Source organism: Sparus aurata, chromosome 6 (assembly GCF_900880675.1).
Source record: "Sparus aurata chromosome 6, fSpaAur1.1, whole genome shotgun sequence".
NCBI classification, from domain to species: Eukaryota; Metazoa; Chordata; class Actinopteri; order Spariformes; family Sparidae; genus Sparus; species Sparus aurata.
The window spans coordinates 30,596,570-30,619,385 of record NC_044192.1 but is presented as its reverse complement, the minus strand read 5'-3'; the positions used below and the strand labels follow the sequence as shown (position 1 = coordinate 30,619,385).

Genomic DNA, 22,816 nt, shown 5'->3' with positions numbered 1-22,816 from the left:
ATACTGGTGTTATTTTCCTTATTAGTAACACCAGTTGTTTGTTTTCTTAAGATGACGAGTCATTAAGGGTTAATTTATGTCCAATAACAGACTCAATGAGTTATGGAATTGAGTTGTCAAGCTTTAAATGTCAGACAAGGAAGTCCATTTTCAGACTTTTGGCCCTCCAAAAGTGGACGTCTCTGTAGAATGACTCTTGTCTGACATTCCCTGTATGGAAAATACAACAGCAAGTAACTGCAAAAGTCCGGACGCCATCTGCTAATGGCTTTCTCTGTCACTAACCTACAGACAGCAAACAGTGAGAGGAGGAGTGTGACCATGTAGAGACATGGACTCTCCTCACTGAGCTACAGCCAGCCTCTGGTCTCCTCATGCGCGCTCCCGTCAGCTTCGTGCACTCCCCCCCGGGCGCGCGGCAGCAGCAACACTTGTCAGCGGATCACATGATATGACCAAGCAGCTAGCCACTTCCTGTGGAGATTGCTAGCCGACTCACATCCAGACGGCCGCAGCGACTGCGACTACCGTGTCATCCAAGATGCTGGCCCTCATAAACAGGCTGTTGGACTGGTTCAGGTCCCTGTTTTGGAAGGAGGAGATGGAGCTGACATTAGTGGGACTGCAGTACTCCGGGAAAACCACGTTTGTCAATGTGATTGCAGTAAGTGACGGTAGCTAGCAGGCAAGTGCTGTCAGTGCGGGCCCGGGCTATTACCTGGGAGAGGTTGTGGACGAAGGTTTAAGTTGAATATGTTACCTTTGAACGTTCTTGTGACATTTATAGGTTATTGTTCACGGGCGAGGCTGCGTGACTGAATACCGCCTTTATAAATGCTGAGACAGTCAGGCGGGCTGCGCTCTCACTCAGTTGTTTGGCTAGCTAGAATGACGAAGTTCTTAGTATGACTGTGCGCTTACTTATGAAGGCGGTCATGTGAACGGACTTGTCAGTGCTCTGTAATAGCTGCCGGTGTGTCAACATCAAGGATGTGTTGACAACACAGGCCTCCAGTTACCTCTGTCAACAGTCTAGTCGTGTTTACTTCGTATAAGCAGGGCGTCCTGAAGCGACTAGGACTGGAGACATGTCGGCCACAGGCTGCCAGCTGTCTACATTATTAGTATAGGTTATAGATGTATAGATCTGCTCGGAATGTCCTTATTGCGTGAGTTCAGCATCCTCTTCATGCCCCCTCCCTGCACTGTCACTGTTAAAATATATGTTATGATGACTGGTGTCTTTGTTATCACGTCTACCTTGTTTTGCCTGCCACAGCCTCTGACTGGGTGTGGGAGCAGGGTGATGTGTTTTGCGTATGTCTGTTTCTGGTTGAGAAACCACTTAAAAAGGACCCAGGCTTTAGGCCACAGCCCTGTACATTTCCCCTCTCCGGAATGCATCAGAATAATAAAAAAAAATTTCCTGCTGCGTGGTCATGTCAGGTGATCTTTAATCAGGTTTGGACAAAGCTGCCTCACACAGTCATCGCAAGCCTGTTGGACTGGGCCCTGGCTCTATATGACACACACACACAGACACACACACACACACACACACAGACACAAAGCCATGGAAGTTATTCAGCACATTTGAAATGTGTTGTCATCCTCCGTACACTCAACCAGCTCCCTTATCAAAGCAGTTTACTTCGGTGTCAGAGCCCACGTTTTGGGATAGATCACACTTTAATGCTGTGTAATGTTTGGTCAAGGAAGCACTTGTTGGTTGCGGGAAGCAAACGATTCTGATGCGCGGATGGCATCACCCTAACGTGATTCATAGTTTTAAAGGGCAAGTGTTTAGCAAGGGGCTTCAACAAGCCAAATTTACTTTTCACCACATGCGCAGATATGATGCACGTCCGCAAGGCTTTTCATATGACTTCTGAATCAGATGAAACCGAGCTTTAAATAAATTATAGTGGATTTTTACAGGGTTATAGTTCAAACGCATATGATGCAAGACAGAAAGGGGAAGTGTTTGTAATACTGTTTCAGTGCCTGTAATCTAACTTGATCTCAGTCTGTTTGGAAAAAAAAAATGCAACATGCAGAATGTATCACAGTGCCATCGTTTTGTCTCACATTTGTCCTGTACAGTCAGGCCAGTTCAGCGAAGACATGATTCCCACAGTCGGTTTCAACATGCGGAAGGTCACCAAAGGCAATGTGACAATAAAGGTAGGTCGACAATCAAGAGCCCAGCCGTGTGCTGTCACTGTTCAAATCAAATCATTTTAGCACAGGACCAGCCTGTGGCCCTGTGTAACCCTGCACACCTGTTTTGCTCAACACATTGTGCTTTCGTGCCTCAGATATGGGACATAGGAGGACAGCCCCGCTTCAGAAGCATGTGGGAGCGCTACTGCAGAGGGGTCAATGCTATTGTGTGAGTACAGCAGGTGGCCAGATTTACTATTTGGTCTTCTGAGGTATCCGGAAACCTGAACTTTAAGTAGAAATTACGTTTGTTTATGCTCCGCTTTTTATCTATCCATTTAAATGTATAGTTAATTAGACTTGAGTTGATAGTTATTTCACCCTTAGCAAACACTGCAATGCTTTATAAACCATTTATGTAGCAGTTAAAGTGTATAAACGCCAGTTGCAACTTTACAACTATTGCTTAATCAGTGGTTTATAAAGCATTTCATTGTTTGTTTACACTGAAATAACTGCGAACAGAAATTTCAATAACTGAATTTACCATTCAAATAAAGATTATTCTAAATAGTAACTGTCATGTCATAGTCAGAGTTTGAATACTGTCACTTGTTTTGGTATTTTTTTTTTTGGTTAATTTAATAAGATTCAGGTTTGGTCTAGTGAAACTAGGTTTTTTTTTTTATGTATCAAACTAAGTTGTATTCTTTTTCTCTCTTGCAGTTACATGGTGGATGCAGCAGACAGAGAGAAGATAGAAGCTTCCAGAAATGAATTGCACAACCTCTTAGACAAACCACAGCTACAAGGAATTCCTGTAAGAAACTGTTTGTGATCTTTGGACCAGAAGCTATGATACCATGGCCCTGATTTGGTTCTTCACATTGATTTCTGAGGGTCTGGTGACTCCAGTCACAATCAGGGATTAAACCCATAATTAGTAATCAGTGCAGCTAATGGGCTGCAGTGACTCAGGCTTGATGACATAGCACTAAGTGGTCATTTGAACCCAAGCCAGGATTTTTTAACGGGTTTTCAATGTGTAAGCTGACAGGATAATTGACCTGACAGGGTTTGATGTGCTAAATCGAAAGCTGCTTCGAGCTGCTGTGACTTGACACCACACACATTTTATTTATTCCAAAGAGTAAGGATCCTTTAAAGTGTCTCAACATGCTGAGCAGTCAGGCTGATGCATTGCTGTGCTGGATATTAATCAGCCCTTTCTCTCTTTTCTCACGTTTCAGGTTCTAGTACTGGGCAACAAACGAGACCTTCCCAACGCACTTGATGAGAAGCAACTCATCGAAAAAATGTAAGGGCGCTAAAGAATACTGAAGATTTAGTGATACCTTTCCACCAACGTCAGGACTTGACTTTAAACTTAAACTATCCTCAAGTCAAATCTAGACAATGATAAATATTTGATAGTTATGGATACGTTTTATGGATTGATTAAAAATACGGCACTTTTTTTCTGCAGTCCATTGAATTCAACACATGAGCATGTAGACATCATATCTAATTCTTCTATTCAAGGGATGTGCTGATTGTGAATTGAGAAAAAACGATTTTGCAGATAGCTGATGCTAATACCAATGTTTTTTGTTTGTTTATTTCATTTTTGTTATTATCTATTTAAAGTCATTCATCCCTTCATTACCTTATCTTTAAAAGAGGACTAATGTGATTATATGAATTTAAAACCTATTAACTTCTCAATGACTCAATGATGAAAGGTTTTCAGCACTGACACAGCCTTACAAATTGGGGGCATTGATCACAAGCCAATAGCTCGTGAATTTGTCGGTGCACAATTGATGCAACATACCAGATAGACATCAGCCAGTGCCATTGGTGAACCTCATGTTGTCTGCCGATAAGCCAGTAGAAGTCAACACAGCGAGTGTTTGCCGATGTTCTGCCGATAAATATCGGTGCCTCCCTGATGAATAATTAATGAATATTGTGAAAATCCTTCTCAGAAGACTGGAGGTGGACTAGTCAGGATTTGAAAAACAAATATTGATCCAGGACATCTCTACCAACTGAAAATCACAACAATTATTAAGAATGCCTCTGGCAGATCTGGACGTATTTTCATGGATTTTTATTTGTAGTCCTTTTCTTCGCTGTTGGTGCCGCAAAACTGCTTTTTTCGACATCCTGAAGTGCGAGCGTTGTGGTGTATACAGTTAAAATCCAGAGAGACAGTTCAGAGTTGTTGACTTTTAAGTTCTGATATTGAGGTTGGCAAAATACACGATGCACTAAGCTTTGATGCTATCAGTTCTGTTACCTCCCCATCTATCGGCCTTATTAGCGAAGAGCCGGGTGCAGAGGATTCAGGCTTCTCAGTTTTAGTCATTGCTGACTATCACTTCCTCCTCTCAGAGTGACAAGTGTTGTGTAATCTCTTTATCAGATATCGCTAATGGTAATGTGCTCTCTGCAAGTGTATGCACCAAGCCAAAGATCTTTTGTAAGGGAAGATGCTCCACTCTATAATATTACCGTTAAATTGCGCGTGTTTTTTGTTGTTCAAACAACTCTGCTAAGGATCTCTGAATACACTTACATTTTATTTCACAATTTAATACGAGCGGTAATTGGATTAATAAACACATGTGCCACATTTTGTTGTCTAGAAACAGTTATCGCAGTGTGTCAGGCACATACTGTTTAATCAACATTCAGATGACTATACATCTAGGATCTGTCATAGAAAACTAGTGGAACATCACTCTTTTCTTCTTCTTCTTCTTAACCATAAGGCTGTGATTTGTTCTTTTTTCAGGAATCTATCTGCCATTCAGGACCGAGAGATCTGCTGCTACTCTGTCTCCTGCAAAGAGAAAGACAATATAGGTAAAGAGCCGATCAGTGTTTAAATGATTCTACATCAAGCCGCAAAGAAACGGGTTTTGTATATACCTGCTGAGGTGGTAAACATGTCTCGATGTTTCCCCTCCTGCAGATATCACGTTGCAGTGGCTCATCCAGCATTCAAAGTCACGGAGAAGCTGAAAGTGAAGCCTCCCCAGTCGCAGCTGTGGCCTCAGCCCCCCCCCCCCTAATGGTCATGGGTCCTTCGACAGCCATCCCTTCCACTGCCTCTGTGAAGTAATCCAGCTCTATCTGCTCACTACTGTCACCACCTGCACCACCCACTACACTACCATAGATGTGTAGCCCCTGTACAGCACTACCGCCACCCCAACTATGTGGAGTCTTGAGAAGTTGTTTCAGTACTGTGCTAGAAGGTGGATTGTCCATACCCATCATGCCTTATCGCCTGTCATTACGGACATGCTCTGTGTCTGTGTACATCATTTCTCTTTTTAATGGCTTCGGTCCCTTTGGACGCAAGAATCTAATGATGTTGCAGTGTACTGTTCCCCAGCTACACAAAGATGGAGCTCCTCTAATCACACATTCAAACATCCGCTCCGTTGCCTGTCAACATTTGCTGTTTACGCCACAAGGTTGTGATTGTCGTTTTTAACAGATATTTGCCAAACGATGATGGTTGCTTGCGCAATGCCTTCTATTCCTGATAAACTCTAAGCAATGTAGCCCTGCATTTGATGTGCAGGCGTGTGGAAGTATCTCTTTTTATGAAGTGACTTGAATCAAAGTTTACACGTGACCTAAAGACGAATAGAAACTAAGACTGAGTAGCTGTTGTGTCTGAGGCGAAAATCCTAAGATAGCTAAGCAGAGTTTTAAGTGCCTTCGGCTCAGTGAGTGTTCCAATCAGACAGTAATTGCCCAATGCAACTTCTCACCCACTATTTTAAATAAACACTTGGTAGAGACGCAGCGTAAATCCCTTGATTACACTTAACACCACGCCTCGACAATCTCGTCTTACGTTGTCATCACGAATGCATTATGATGCCTGAGAAAAGGCAGGACTGTAATAACGATGATGAGTGAGGTAGCGGATGAAGCGAGGTGAGTGAGAGAATGTTACATGTTGTTCTGTCGTTGACCGTTTTGAATGCTGTTTCACTTGTAGCCTGCGACTCTTATGTAGCTGAAATGCGAGCTAACGTTTGCTTGCACTTCTCAGGTTGTTCAGAGGATTTTTAAAAAAAGAAAACGCAGTATGGGTGTGTCCGAGTATCTGTTTCATAATCCCTATTTAGTTCGGGTTGGATAACAGAAAGCCAGTGTTAGTCACGATGACTGAGCTTAAGGAGAGCGGAAGACGGTCCATTAGTTCAAAACGACGGATGCCTAGTGTCATCCATGCCTTGCCACGCCCTCGTCCGAATCCCGATGTCTTTTTGTCGAAGCCTTAGCAGTCCGAGGACAAACGCCGCCTCCTCCGAAAGCGACGCATTGATTGACACGTCTTTTCCTTTCGGCGACAAGACAATGATTTCTCACCGTTGTATATTAATCTGCTCCTCGCTTGGCCAGTGCATCCTGATCGATTACAGTCTTCTTTTCTTTCTATGGTTGTGTGTTGCTGCGTCAGGACAAGTTTTCCCTTCCATAATCACACGCTCTCCGTTATCTCATATGTTGTTCTGTGTCTGTTGGTGATCGTCGTAATCCTAAATGTCGATTGTTGGGACCACAGCAGCAGTGAGGGGCTGTAAAATTTGGGTGACTGTGTGGGTAATTTGGGGAAAGCTTTGTTACCTGTGTAATAATATAGCCTATTTGCAATTTGTATGTGCATGTGCTGAACTTATTCACATCCAATTGCAGACTTTGTAAATAAGAAGTTAGCATTTTTATTCCCACAAATGCTCCTGTAGATGTCATGCATTCTTTCCCTGTGATTGCTAATAAATTTGTTTTTATTTTTAAGGAATTCAAGTGTGGCATCCAAATTCCTTGCAAAGTAGAAACCCTCAAGGAAACCAGAAACAAAATGTAAACTGCTAATCCTATCAGTACGCCTTAATAGGTTATGTAAAGCAGAGTTTCTCAGCTTTCCATTGTTTTTTTTTCTTTTTACACATGGCATCACGTTCTGCAGCACTGATTTATCAAGGACCCCGGGTAGCTTCTTCCTCTGGGCCATCATGCGATGGTTGTGGCCAAGTTACTTTTGGCGTTCATCTTCAATGGATAATATTTTTCTCAGAAAAGCCGCTTGCTCTTCTATGTCTCCTGTTATGATTTAATAACATTTCTTTCTTTGCTCTCTGAACTTTCATAGACACATAACTTGCTGAATCAATTAAATATAGGATTACACTGTTTTCACTGGATAGAAGGTTAATATTCAAATAAATGGCTGTAAAAAAAAAAAAACCCACCCAATTTGCATTTAAAATTCTGATGAATTCATCCATTCTCAGACGAGGCAAATGTAAGACTGGGACTAAAGATAAGTCAGACTGAAAGATAACGTTCTCTTGGATCAAGTAATGTACGGCACCTGTGGCTGACGGCTAGAATATGGTAAGAAGAATAAAATAAATACAGTCAGAGTCGGACAGCCCCGGAAATTGTTCAAGGCCTTGAGTCAACTCGTCACCACTAGGTGGCGGCAGAGGCCCTTGGAAAGAAGGTAAAAGGTGGGTGCTCTAAAGTCTGTACAGACTGACAAGTTTTATATGAAGTTCTTTTCTGATTCATCAAAGTTTGAGAGTGTTACTGAAATATTATCAGTTATAATCAATAAAAGTGTTTTCTTTTAAACAAACACTTTAAAAACTATTATGTCCTGACAGACATGAATCCAGATATGAACTTGAAATATATATTTTCAGTTTGTTAGAATTCAATACCTAATAAGCAAATCTACACGGTATGATAACTGTAAACTTTTCTAACCAGGTATTCCCTGAAACTGGTGTATCGCAGCAGCCCTAGGTGCTTCATTAACCTGCTTTCTTCTTTTCTTCGTGCGTGAGATTTCAGATTACACTGAAAGTAGGCGTTTATCTGCAGGATGACTGATCCCAGTTCAGTTTTCAGCTACTTTTGCACTCGGTCTCACTTGGGCGCCTTCATCCACAAAGGATTTCCTAACAAGGTGCTCACAGCGCAGCCTACCTGCACTCACAATTCCCTCAATGACGCCACACATGCAGGCTAAACTTTGTGCTTCCTTGATGTAGATTTGGTTTCTGTACTTCCCACCAGGCGGCTATTGTTACATGCAGATCCCATAATGGATGATTAACACCTCGCAGTGTTTCTTGGCAGAAAAAAAAAAATGGCTATATGCACAGAAATGTAACACTGTGCTAAGCAGGGAGTGTGTCACAGACTAGGGGGCAATAAAGTGAGCCGTGTTCTCACAGCTGGAGCGGCGCGGAGCCGCTGGGAGAGCGGGCCTGTGCTGTTAAAGCAGGAACACCTTAATTAATCTCATTTCTTAGACGCAACATTTAATGGACAGCTGCTGGCATTTATTATATGCCAGGGCAGTAGTTGGAACGTGTGGACAGATGTAGGTGTTATCCGATGAATTCCATGGGTCAGTGGAGACTGTCGTGTGCGTCCATATGGGAACTTTATATACGTGTGTGTGTGTGTGTGTGTGTGTGTATGGTTTACAATTGCATTGACCGCAAGGGATTAAGCAGTGGTTTACAAATCTGCCACAGGGATTTACGTGAAGAGGTCACACAGAAGACCTGAAGGCGTGACATACTATTAATGTAGTTACACTCCATTACCAGCGGGCTAATTATGTAATATGACATGTCGTGCGCCCGCCACCTGTCACTGTCTGGATCTCTCAAGTATCCGGACTCGTCGGTCAGTCCCATAAATGACCATTCATCAGCAGAATTAAAGGCTGCTAAAAACTGAATTGTGGAATATCTTCCAGACGTGATTCACTCCCTCGTAGCTTCCCACCAAAACAACCCAGAGCTTACCAAATCCTCTTTAAAACCACGATGGATGTCTTGAATCATGAGGATGTCACTCAACTTTCAACAGGGCTGCTCATGCTAATGTCGATCCAGCCTCGTGTAGTATAGCTCTATTGGTAGCCTGCTCTGTAATAATCCACTGCGGTCCAAATTATGCCCAAGTATGAGTCTACCCTCAATTCATAATAAACCATTGCTCTATTAGGCATCCTGTCTATAAAATGTCTTGTCTGATGTGATGCACAGAAACGTTCCCAGATTTAAGCTGCCGTGGCTGTCGCAGGGGTGAACTGTCGCCTGGTTGTGACTACTCTTCCATCCCCATCAAGGCTGAAGCATCCCTGTTTCCTTCATCGTCTCTGTAATTCCAGACAGTAGTCCAGTCCGAGCGTTTCAACTTTAAAGGGTGTACCCACCAATTATACACATAAAGATAAAGGGATAAAGTGTGTTTACAGGTCTTGGGGGAGCACTGCATATGTGGGTAAAGTCTTTTGTGGCTCCACAGGAACCTGCATGTAATCTGAGGAATCTGATGCTCCAGTCATGTGATCCAGTGATCCAATTCTGGCATTTAAAAAAAAAAAAACATCTCGATCTACTGGCTACACTGCTACACTGCCCCTCACGACTACTGGCGGTACTCCTCCGTTGGTCTGTATCCGCAAGCTTTCAGAAAATGTGCAGAAATACAGAGGAAATGACGGCTCTGATAGAGATCTGCGTCCGTATGAATATCTAACATTGAGCATATAAATGAGAGGGAGTGCAATGCTAAACCACTGGACTGCTTTTCAAAACCTGCCCACGATGCAACTGAGACACTGGAGGCAATTCATCAGATGACACGCTGCTTTCCTCTGGAGCCACAAAATACTTTTATACTACTTTTATCCCTTAAAGTCATAATGTTTATGATACGCAGCATTCACATCTCACTAAAATCTTTGAGCTGTGAACATGTGGCTCTAAAGGTTACGGTCATTTCACTGACTTACAGCACCTGTGTCAGTCTGCATTTAAAACAGCAAGATATGAAATCTTAAATCCAGCAGAGAATTACGAAGCAGATCTAAGCTGACCTGTCTGAAGCATGGGATGGAGTATGCTACATATACTACAAACAGTCAGTCCCGGTGAAGACATGATGTCACATGGCCCATGCACTCAGTTGTTTATTTACCACTAAGCCCTCTTTGTTCCTGTGACAGCGATGACATCAGAGCGCCGCCGTCCTCTGCTGAGCTAACTGTGGGGTAATTTGTCCCAAGCCTCTGTTTTTATGAGATGTCAATAAGTTGCTCCAAACTTGTTGAACTATAGTTTTGGGATTAGAGGTCTGAAGCCGCAGCATCGGCAGGCATCTGCGAACACTTCATTCAGGTCCCCCTGTGGACCGTGATTTGGCGCTAATCACTGCGTGTGGAATGTCACATGATTCATGCAGAGCTGCATGGCACATATCACCGTCCTTTACGGCTCCACACCCTGTAAAAGACAGATGGTTACATGCACACACACCCTGTAATATGCCTTATTAATAAGACTCTGTAGATGCATACATTCCTCCGCAATTATTGACGTTTATTAGCGCTGATACACCAGTGAGGGCGTTTGACCCGGTGTGATTTTCAGTTTTTTAACTGTTTTTAAAAAAAAATCTGATTGGATGTTTTGCTCGCCGTCATGGATGGCAAATGCTGTCTGTGGTTTGGTCACAGCACTTCAGTTCAGACTGAGGCTTTGTCCGAAACACATTCCCTTGTTCTCTCTTTCGCTCCAACTTAGTGAACTTTAATATATCTATTAGCATCGCATTATGAGATTGTTATTAAAAAAAAAAAGAGGAGGAGACGTGACTTTTTCGTTCCATCGGGGAATTTCAGAAGGCACCATGTACTGGTGCATATTCAGACTTTCAGACAAAGACAATGGAGGACAGTAAATATAAAGCGCACTATGGTAAACAGCAAGTGATCATGGTGATCACTTGAATTATTTCAGCAACTGCTGGAAGGCTCGTCATGATATTTTGTACAAACATACATGAATGGCAAACATTTTTTAAGACAGAAATGCATTATTCAGTAATGGAGAGGAAGGAGCAGGGTTTGGATAAAGAGAAACAGACTTTTCCTGGGTGTATACATTATCATGTAGGCAATGTGAACACCTGTATATATGTGTTTCTGTACACACTCTCATTTCGTTACGCAACCCAATGTTGTATAATGACACCCTTTCAGCATAAATCACCTCATACCTTTGTAACTTTTCTGATTAGCTGACTTCTACTGCCACTGCACACATTAGAGGTTTTGGGTGAAATCTCTTGATAGACTGCCATCACATTCGATCCACACACGTGTCCCCCCCTCTGAATGAACTCATCACTTGCTGATCTCCTGTCTTTTCAACTAGTGCCACAATTAGGTTCAAATTTGAATAAGTCGAATGTGCGCTAATAAGAAGATGCTAGCATGCCTGAATGCTGAACTTAAGAGTTGCACATGGTAAACACACCTGTTCAACATTAGCATGGGAGCTCTGTCAGTGTAACCATAACAGCATGCTGACACTTGCATTTCAGCACCACTGTGCCTCAGTACAGCTAGCATGATTGCACTGTCGACTTTTGTCCAGTTATGAAAAAAAAATATCGACTTGTTTTGTTTTTGTGTTACATGAATACTCTTTCTCACTGATTACTGAAGCTATTGGGCGTTTTTCGATCAGTTAATCAAGTAAAATATCCTAAAATGCTTACAAACTTCTCAAAGTTGGACATGTTCGATGCACGACACTCGAGCATCGCTGCTCTCACTAAGTGTTGCTTCAGTTTTAGTGGCTGTGTGCCGTAACGGAAAACCACTGTTTGAGCGTCAACTGAGAAAGTTATTTTTCTATTTGATGTTAACCATGACTTTCTCTTCTTTTTTTTTGTGTGCGATTGTGGGAGTGCAGAAAAGCTGCTGAGACCTCCAAATGCAATAATTCCATTTCCACTCAGTTCGAGTAATCTTTCAGGTCCAACCCGTTATCCGGCGTCCTCTCAGATAGCCAGCTCTCCTGTGAATGTTTTCACACTCTCACCTCCCTGCCTCGGCTCTGACACTCTCCCCTCCTCAGATTCCATTAAAAAGCATAACTTCGGCTCCTGGGGCTCTGATCAAATAGGGCGGCTAATGCATTTTTCCTGCGTTTTGATTTTTTTTTTTTTTCCCGATGTACCTCATATTTACATATAGATTGAGTATTTATCAGTCTGCATTTTAAGGCAGATTCACTGTAGTCCACTTTATTAAACCATGTTGGATTTATGTATATTTAATGAAAAGTTGATGTAGGGAGTGTAATTCTTTGAACAAGGGAGTATACTTGGTATGTGGGGTGAATAGCAATGCAGAGGCTGTGAACCACTAAACTTGTAAGTCTTCAGATGTCTTAGTTGTGGTGTGGTCAGCTCGTTATGGTATACATCTCCGCTCTCGGTAGCACCATGCGAACGTTGTTTTCTACCAACCTCATGTGATTAAGAATAGAATGTGTTAATCAGACAACTCATACAAGCTGGAGCAAGATTGATCATTCCTGAGGTCACCCACCATTCCTCGTCCACTGGGATGCCAACCACACAGCTAGAGGGCCAGAGGAACAGTTTGAGAAATGTGCTTATTCCCTCGCTTGCTGAATGTTAGAGGAGAGGATCAATACAAGTCTGTTAAGAGCTGCATGAAACTGCAGCCAGGAGGCAAGTTACCATAACTTAGCTCTAAGACTGGGAATATGTTGCAGAAAAGCCAACCTGGCTAAAAAAACCCCACAAAAGTACAAAAATACCCAAAACTTAATGGAGTCTCCATTGATTGCCCGGACTCTTATCACCTTGAGTTACCTGGGCCTGAACACTTTTTATATGGATTAAACAATATATAATGAGTTAATCAGTGAGCTATTGAGGTGCTGCTAACGTGTGCTGTCTTTATTCTAAGCTAGGCTAACTGGCTGCTGGCAGTAGATCCATACTTAACAAACATGTGAGTGGTATCATTGTCTTATCTCATCTAACTCCCCTAAAGAAAGCGATTAGGCCAAAGTGTACTACCCAAAATGTCAATATATTTAATTACAGCCTGATGAACTCTAAGACTTAGGGTAGGTTAGTTTTGGATGCATTTTGATTAACAACATCGGCATTTTCACACGTTACACAAGATGTGACTTTTTTTTTTTTTTTTGGACACTGAGTGTAAATCCGTTTCTAGGTCGCAATACAACTCTGGTCACAAAATGATTCATCAAAGCTCATAAACATCTTACTGTGTGTTTATTACTCAGTGCGCACAGTAGGTTTTCCTCTTCTTATGTTGTGCTGAAAGACTTGATTTATCAGTGCAGCTATTCTCTAAAACTGAGCCTCGAGCTCAATGTAATTAGACTGGATTAACCATTAACACACTGAACCCAGGGAGGTCTTCAAGAGAGAGAGAAAAGACAATTGTATAAAGAGAAAATAAACATGTCACCAAAAATGTGTCTTTTCTGATAAATGTTGTCCAAATCCCCACAAAGGATGTCCTCACTGTGCGCTCGCAGCCTTCCTGGCTGGAGGCTTGAGGAATCTGCTGCTCTTTGTTGGCATGCAGCATCAGGTATGAGTGTGTTAACGGGGGGGCCGGGCGAGTCCTTTATCCTCCAGTCACCGTGGCTTCAGGTCGACAATGGCTCAACACCCTGTGGGCTGTGAATAGACAGGCTGACAGGACAAATGGTGCACTACAGGATGGAATGTTGGAAGAAAAAAGATCAACGATAGGGGGAAAATAATGTAGTGCAAACAGGGTGGCGACTTGAAGGCTCGGTTTTGAACGCCCTGTTCAGCGTGTGACGTTCGGGGATTTCATGGCCATTTGAGGTTTTGTTTTGCACTGGATCTTAAGAGCAGGGATCGTCAACATTTTTCAGACCAAGGAGCTGATTAAGAGATGGAGCAGGGACCCACTGGTACATATATTGCACAGGGTTATGTAACATATTAAACTGGGGTTAAAATATTGTGTAGGCTGGCCTAATGTGTCATTTAAAGATATGTCCGCAGCAGTTGTAGCATGGATAATGTTGCACTTTCTCTGGTTGTTTCTGAGGTGGAAGGTAGATCAGAGTGTCGATAAGTTAGACAACAATCTCGAAAACAAAACAAATTATTTGAATTAACTTTAGAAAATCAAGAAAAGAATTTCAACAACAAAAACTTCTCTTGGTTCAACTTAATGTTTTTAGGGTGATTAAAATGATTTACAAGGTTTGGGTGTTAGATTAGAATAATTAATTAGAGTTCATCTAAATAATATTACAGTAGTAGAAATTAACCTGGTAAATGAATAGGACCCATTAATGTACAGTATTTTATTTGCATTTAGATGGATGAGAATGGCTTTCTGCTTACCTTTTCCATATGGGCCAACAGTCCATCTTCAGGATCCGTCTTCTCTTCTCGTGACGTCTTCTAGTGATGATGACTGCCTTGATTTTCCTGTTTAGCGATGAGATTCTCTCAGTTTATCCCAACATGACAATCTTATACCTGTTAAGATGTAGAATTCTATGCAAGTCCAACACGACTTAATCAGTTTCCTTTTTTGTCGAGTGTAGCTTGGATAATAGAGCGGATAACTGGCCACTGGGTTTTATGATATGCAGTTAGCTGGATCGGTGCTGTATAGTTTGTTTTTATTTGCTCACATGATTGCACAACGAATCACGGGTGACAATCATCAGTGTTGTGTAAAATTCAGTGTGTGTGGGGTTTTTTGTATGACAAATTCACCTTCGTAATAATATGCTGGGTCCACTGTTGGATTCTGAGGCACATAAAAAGAATAAGAAATAAAAACATCAAACAGTGATTTAGTGGCCCCCTTACTGCGACTCTGAGGACCCCCCGAACGGTCACGACCTTCTGTTGAAGACCCAGGATTTTAGAGAATATTTCATTTCCATGTGTGTCTTCCTCTGACTGATGAGCCTGTCTGCCAGAAAGAGTTATGCATCATGTCCTGCCACCCCTTCTCCTCTAAGTAAGGCCTTGATGAGACTTTGGACTCAGTTCAATGAGAGGGACAGATGTTCCCTCGGGCCAGATGGACTGGAAACCTGGTGACAGCTGGAATCAGACCAGGTAACTTGCCTTTGATATGAGCACAACCTTTTCCTCCGCAGGTAGCTGGCCTTGGCAGACGACATGAGGCCGATCAGATGGAAGAACAGCCTTTACCTTGGTCTGATGCCTTGCCAGGACCCCTCCTGCAACTTTCCCAGAGTCAGAGCAGACACAAGGTGAGCATGCACTCATCCTGGCTGAGTATCACTCTGTACGCGCAGCAGCGATGGAGTTAGCAAAGCTTCAGATGAAAAGCGATTCGTGACGAGGCCTCCTGCATGTGATGTCATTTTAAGAGGCAGGCTGCTCTTCCTCTGGCTTAATCCCCTTGACTGCATTTGTTTGAATATTTTTTCTCATTTGTTTTTCTACAAGGGAAATATCCGCAGCACTGTCTCTTGAGCAACATGATTTATTCTCGCTCGTACAGTAGAAGCAACCGTTTCCTCTGAGGGTTTGCGCTCCATTATTAACTGTGAGAAGGCCGAAGTTTTGCTGATGAGAAACAGCTGTAGCCTATAAGCCATACTAGTCATAGGAAAAGGGGAAAATTGCTCTTTGGCAACTTTCAGCCACCTGCCTGAACATACACTCCTTTCAGCTGCAGGCAGCCTGCAGAGAGGAACACAGAAAACGTGCGCTGTGTGACAGTGAAATCTCGCTAATACATGCTAGATACTGAGTTTCACTATGACGCCCTTTTTCCTTCCTGTAACACGTTCATGTTTTCCACAATGTATCCTGTGTGAGTTTAATGGATTGTCCATTTTAATTTCACTGACTTGCCTGCAACGGTTTCCAAGTGGCAGTTTCGCTTTAGCATGTTGTCGTTGAGACATTTCCAAAGCAAACTTTCCAGTCATTAATTCTGTTGCCATGCTTTGTGTGAGGGACTGCCAATCCAACCACCTCTATGTGTTATGGTGTAATTATAGAAGTGTTTCAACACGATCTGATGAAGAAAAGCGTCCGGATACACAGGAAGGGAGATGATGCATGGCAGTCCCAGCTGAAGAAAGACTTACATACTTTGACATAGTTAGCATGTCCTTCACACTCACTCTGCTGCCAAGTTAAAAGCATTTCTGAGAGCATGATTAAAGGTTTTCTTATAGAACAGCTTCTGAGCCGAGAGTCCTTCTGTATGCAGCATGATGAAGTGGGGCTGGAATGCTATTGTTTTAGAGGAATGCTGTTTCCTTGCTGTTGGCATTTGACTCCGAAATAAGGACAAGTTGCTATTTCTGGTGGTATGACTCCATGTTACTGTGCCAGGCCCCAGGCCAGCACAGTCCCCTCTGAAGGTGACACTTGGTGGAGGTCAGTGGTAAACAATAACCTGGTGTCCTAGGATACACAAGACAGGGACTCATTGGAAAACCTTGATACCACTTCTAACAGAGAGGTCAAATCTAGTACAACCACAGCGTCCTTGCTCTGTTATATACCTTCTGATATCATTATATATTAAAGTAGCAATGTGCAAGAGTTTTGGTTTACACTTTAAAATAAATAGCTGTAATTACAAACAAAATGAAAAGAAATAAAATATTTAACTTCATATCAAAGATGAGTATGTATTGTGTTGCAGAGATAGCTACTGAAGTAAGCATGCTAACCAGCTACCCCCGGCCCATCCTGTCCTGTAATACCATTCTGAGCACCCAGTGTGGACCGCTAACTGCATGGCTAACTGAGCTAACTAACTAATGAGAGTTAGCAGTTAATTACTCGCTGGGTCTTAGATGAGAAGCTTGATGCCACTATTGACAACTGTTAGATATGTAGTTAATTAAAGCTAAAGTTCATTAAAGGAGAACTTCGGTCGATTTAAACATGCAGCTTCATTGCTCAAGCTACCCTTGACTTGCCAGTGCCGAAGACGCGAACAAATTTGGTCCAGCCATTACAGAGCTCCGTGAATGGAGACTTAGCATTGACAGCTAACAGCATGGGGTCAGAACTTTACACTGTGTTTTAAGCGTCTTAACATGCTCGACATCTCACACCAAAAGTTATGCAACATCAGCAGACACCTTAGCACACAGCACTGTAGCGTGTATGACTCAAACTGAATAAAAAAGTAGTTAAAACAGTGTGTTTGTGCAAGTAGCTACTTCCCTTTTTGTTGACATCGGCGTCTTCCGGTAGCTAGACCAAACTAGTCAATCCGTCGAGCGTGCACTTACTCCCTCACTGGCGGAGACGGACACGTAATCCAGCACTTTCGTGTTTATGTTCATAATGTACATGTCCATGTTACAGCCTGTCATGAGCCATGAGCCTTACAATAGCCTGTTAAGCCTGTTAAGTGCACACTCGATGGATATGCTAGTTTGGTCTAGCTACCGGAACACACGGATGTCAACAAACAGGTAAGTAGCTGCTTGCACAAACACACTGTTTTAACTACTTTTTTATTCATTTTGAGTCATACACGCTACAGTGCTGTGTTGTAAGGTGTCTGCTGATGTTGCATAACTTTTGGTGTGAGATGTGGAGCATGTTAAGACGCTTAAAACACAGTGTAAAGTTCTGACCCAATGCTGTTAGCGTTCAATGCTACATCTCCGTTCACGGAGCTCTGTAATGGTTGGACCAAATTTGTTCGCGTCTTCTGTACTGGCAAGTCAAGGGTAGCTTGAGCAATGAAGCTGCATGTTTAAATCGACCGAAGTTCTCCTTTAAATAGTGAGTGATCTTACCTTCGGACGGAGCCAGGCTAGCTGTTTCTTCCTGTTTCTAGTCTTTATGCAAAGCTAAAATAACTAGCTGTAGCCCAATAATTACTTTGCTAGCTTTCACAGACATGAGAGTGGTAGCTATCTGTTCATTTAATTATCATCGGAAACTTGGTAGATATTTCCCCAAATGTCAAACCATTTTTTAAAAAAATTATTAAAATTAGTATGCTATTAAAACAGTTTAATATTATCAGCTAAAGCTGAAGCTCACTGACACGTTATCTCTTGTGATAATTAAGTGCAAAACAGAAATATAATGTTTTAATTGGTGAGCTACATTACCTTCGCACAGAGCCACGCTAGCTGTCTATATGCTAAGCCTACCAGCTCCTGGCTGTAGCTCCATATTTAGTTAGCTAGCTTGTAGGGTCAGACATGAGAGAGTGTTATTCAGCCTCTCATGTCATTCTCGTCAAAAACCTTACATACAATTCTTTAATATTTTATAATAATATCATCATTCATAGACCAGACGCCAGTGACAGGGCCATTAAAGAACCACTCACACACAAGTCATGACAAACATTAACCAGCCACATGAAACAAAATGAGCTAATTATTTATTTATTCATCATAACCATTAAATATGAATCGAGTCAAAGCTAAAGCTAATCAAAGTGCATAACCGACAATATCATACCTTCAGTTGTGAGCTATATAACCTTCAGACAGAGCCAGATTAGCTGTTCCTTCCTGTTACCAATCTGTATGCTAAGCTAAAAAGCTGCTGGCTTTAGCTCCATATTTAGCTTGCTAGCTTTAACAGACAGACACGAGCGTGTTGTTCCTCCTCTCACGTAGTTCTCATCAAGAAGGTTATGTTCATATGTCCAACTATTCTTTTGGTGTTAAGAAAATCTGTATAAAAACAGTGTAATATCACCATTCTATAGCAGACCCGGTGACACAGACCAGATGCCACTGACAGAGCCATTAAACAGCCAAGCGCTTCCACTTTCATAAGTTATCAGAAACATTAACCAGTCACATTAAACACTTGGCAAACAATGAGCTCATTTGTTGGAAGTGTTTCTCTATGGCTCAAAAGACACACAAAAATACATAGCTTTTTGTTTTGTCTGAACATATTTTATGCATGCAAATTCTTTTTAATGCTTGGAAAATGTTAGCGTCCTCCATCACAATCGAACCACTCCTGCGCCACTCCTGTCGTGTGCAACTCCAAGAGGCTAATTCTGGGTAAACAGGAGAGGGAAATTATTGTTTGTTCTTGTGAAATTGGTTATATTTTCTTTAGAGCAGTACACAGACAGGTTCCTGGCTTGAGACCGACACACAAAAGCCGTGTTGGTAAAGACAGCAGAAAGCGAGCGGTTGTCCATACAGAAGAGACATTTCCAGGTGAGGATGTTTGCATTGAATAATTACATTTACAGTTTGTGTATCCACAAGATTACATTTCAAAATAGTCTTTATTTGCATCCAGCCCAGTGCCTCTTATCTGAAATCACATCTCCTCGCCTGTCTCATATTTGGTAACATCTTGTATCCTGTTTAAAAGAGACTTGGAGATGGTATTTTGTTTCATTCTTAGTGACACCGCCTTTGTCTGCCTCTGCGCAGGCTTGACGTGTGGAATGTATTGTGTGACATTTGCAGCTCTCCGTGGCTTATTGCTTTCTCATTATGGTATGAAGCCTCTCTAGTGTTGGCCGGCTGTCTGCAGCCGTGGTGGTCCTCTGAAGCGAGCGACGTGTCCTGTCCCCCGCCATTGTCAAACCACCATCGCCACCCTTTCACCCGGAGACGTGGCACCTCTACCTCTTGGCAGGCTACGCGTCACACACTCCCACTAATCTCTATGCGCGATTCCTCCATCTTTGTTCCTCCCACCGCTGCGTCTCGAGAGCAAGAGGCTCCGCGCATTCCAGCGGCGGCTGGTCATTGAGTCGTTTCCATTGAGGCAGGAGAGCATGAGTCCAGCTCCCTGTCTCCGGACTGATGGATGGCCTGTCCGACTTTATCTGAGCAGGACGGACGCTGCGTTGGCTGGGGCCCAGAGATTGTCACTCCTGACTGCTTTATCAGGGCCTGACTTATAGAGCTGTCATCCTCTCGGAGCAAGGTTCCCAGGCACCTCGTTCAGCCATTCCCCCCTCCTGTCTGTCACGCTGCCATCCAGGGACCTTGGCCCGCTTGCTTGGCTGGCCCGACGCCTGCCTCCCACCCACCCAGGGACAGATACATTAACAAACGTGTCTTGATTCATCAACTCCACCCTTGGGTGTTAGGCAGCCTGTTGTAAGAGCTTCCCTTTTGCCAAGTGGTATTAACTCCAGATGAGGCGTGGACGTTCTTATTTTAGATACAGATAGGCCGTGAGTGCAGATAGATAACATTTATTTTTCGGTTTTCACAAGATGTCCACACGAGTTGTGTCTTTCTCGTCCAAAGAAATGGTTTTCAAACATCTTTTTAATAGCACCACTGTTTTCCTCTACTGTGTTCACAGTACAAACCCTGAATGAAGAAAAGACGAGAGAAAGATGGCAATTTTTCAAACATCCTCTCAAAGGCTCAGCCCTTGTTTGAGCTTGCAACGAAAACCACAGCGGAGTTCTTTCCTTATTCTCACTTTGATGAGCCATTGGAGGGCTTGGGGAGAAGCCAAGTGAAGTCTGGGGCCTCTCGCACATTCTGATGTTTTGTTTCAAACAGAGGCGCTTTTGTTCAACTGTCAGAAAAGGAAGCAACTCACGGAGTGGCAGAGTGTGTTTAGTAACCACAAACACACGGCATGTGTTCATTTTTCATTTCATTTAAGGTAATGTAGACATCATTAGACAAGTGTTTCATAGTTTCCATGGGTATCATCAATCCAGAAATAATGGGATTTTGAGTGTGTACGTGTCAGTCTGTATCTTGTCTACATATCATTAAGCTGAAAGGGTTTTACTCTAAGATTGCTTTTAGGACGTGCCAGAGGTTGAAAGATCAAACGGCGGTGAGATTTAAAGATGGTAATCTCTGAGTCCCCTCTCAGTCAACCAAAAAGAACACCCCAGGGGGCTACACTTTAAAGACGGCTCCATGAGTATATTAACTAAGCTTATATTATTCTTAGTGCTGTGTATCCCCAAGAGCCAGACCGGGCTCAGCCTCGTAATCAAAAAAATATGGTTCAATTATATGTGTATTATCAGTCTCAGTTTATCGGTTGCTCCACCACTTTGGTCCTGACGGAAGTATCTCAACATCAACTGTACCACCATTAGGTTGATATTTGTAGTGTCATGTGAGTTGTCTCCACAACTATTGGATGGCCTGTTATGAAATATGGTATACACATTCACACCTGTATCGGAAATCAGTTCCTACTTACTATATATTGCACTAAGTTATTTTGTTACAATGTCCTATATCTAAATGGGACATGTGTGCCCTCAATTTACAAATAAAGTTGATGCAAAGCGAAGACAGTCACAAGCTGTCGATGAGTGAAGAGGAGAGGAATTTTGGATACAGCGTTGGTCTTGTTTCTACCTTGGCATGTGGAGATGCAATAAACAGTTAAACGTTCAGCTTTGTCATTCATGTGTTCTTCTCCTGAGGTACAGCGGCCCAGTGATCATCAATTTTGCATTAATGCTGATTGTGGCCGTCAAGACTGAGACAACAGGGACTCGTTAAGACCACTCAGCATTTTTCATCCAGATGTCAGCTCGTCAGAGTGCATTCAGAATCATTTCCCCGAGAGGCCTCCATGTTGAGAGCGCAAATGGCTCCAGGTTGTTTTGGAGTGTTTGTGCTCTGTGAGGTGAAATCGCAAAGACAAAACTATTTTATCAGGTGTGTACTCGCCAACACTGGATAAAAACACACTGGATGATCACTCCTCAGTTTACATGCCAACCCAGAACAGTGAACAGAACAGCCGTGCCCACAGCTGTCTGTATCCTCCACGTGTCATACGCAGTTGATCACTAAATCTCAGCACGGCTGAGTGTGTGCGGTGTGTTACTGCTGGTGTTTGTCAGTGTTACAGCCTGGAGGATGATCTGAGTTTCACTCAGTCACTTGGCTCCAGTAAGCTGTTGGGGCTTTTCCATACACATGTGCTGGCTTGGTTTGACTCAGTTTGACTTGGCATGCACAGCAGGGCAGGGATTTGCATTTCCAATACAATATGGCTACCTGCTTGAAGTTGTGTCTTTTAGTGACGATGCGCTTGTCTTTGAGACACACAGACTGGGTCAAGTGTGTCCATATTTGGATTATTCTAATGTGCTGGCTGCAATTTGTTACCTAAACCTTTGAAACGTCAGCTAGCCGTCCATCAAGCAGTTCTCTATTCATAGTCTTGTTCACAAGTGTGTGGCACAATGATGTATCATATGTCTAACTTGCAGTGTGGACATCTGAGAGCACAGATACAGATATTGTCTGTCATGCCCAGCCCAGTTTGACTATGCGGGTCGCTTGGCCATTACATTATCACACATTTATAGATCCACTACGACCCTCTCCTTAAATTTGATATACAACACTAGATTGGATTTTGACCGTCAGCAATCGAATCCTGGCAGGACCCCGGTAATAAACCTGCTTATAGGGCTGAGAATGAAGCACAGAATGGGGCCAGTGTGTCAGCCAGAGTCATTGGAGGCAAGCTGGAGTCTTTCCTGTAGCCCTCTCCACCGCTCTGCTTTCCATCCAACCTGGATCATATGCCTTTAATAGTGTGTAATCTCTTAAAGGGTGAGATTTATGTCCACCCCCCCAACCCCCCCCCCCCCCCCCCCCCCCGCTAAAGCCGGGGCCACGGATATTTGGGTAGAATGAGCAAAGGCTCTTGCGGGAAAAAATTATCAACCTTCTGTACATCTGTGTGAGAAACACTCCGAACAAGGCATCTGCTAGTCCAGCATGACTTC

At 42.9% G+C, this 22,816-nt stretch overlaps 1 protein-coding gene across 1 annotated transcript; it reads left to right on the top strand.

The window, feature by feature from the left end:
* The first annotated feature begins 436 nt into the window (after positions 1-436).
* On the top strand, positions 437-6,994 carry arl8bb (ADP-ribosylation factor-like 8Bb). The gene is made up of 7 exons (XM_030420864.1): positions 437-664; positions 2,104-2,184; positions 2,319-2,392; positions 2,890-2,983; positions 3,414-3,481; positions 4,964-5,034; positions 5,144-6,994. The coding sequence occupies exons 1-7, from the start codon at positions 542-544 to the stop codon at positions 5,191-5,193; spliced, it is 561 nt and encodes a 186-aa protein (XP_030276724.1). The 5' UTR covers positions 437-541; the 3' UTR covers positions 5,194-6,994.
* The last annotated feature ends 15,822 nt before the right edge of the window (positions 6,995-22,816 follow it).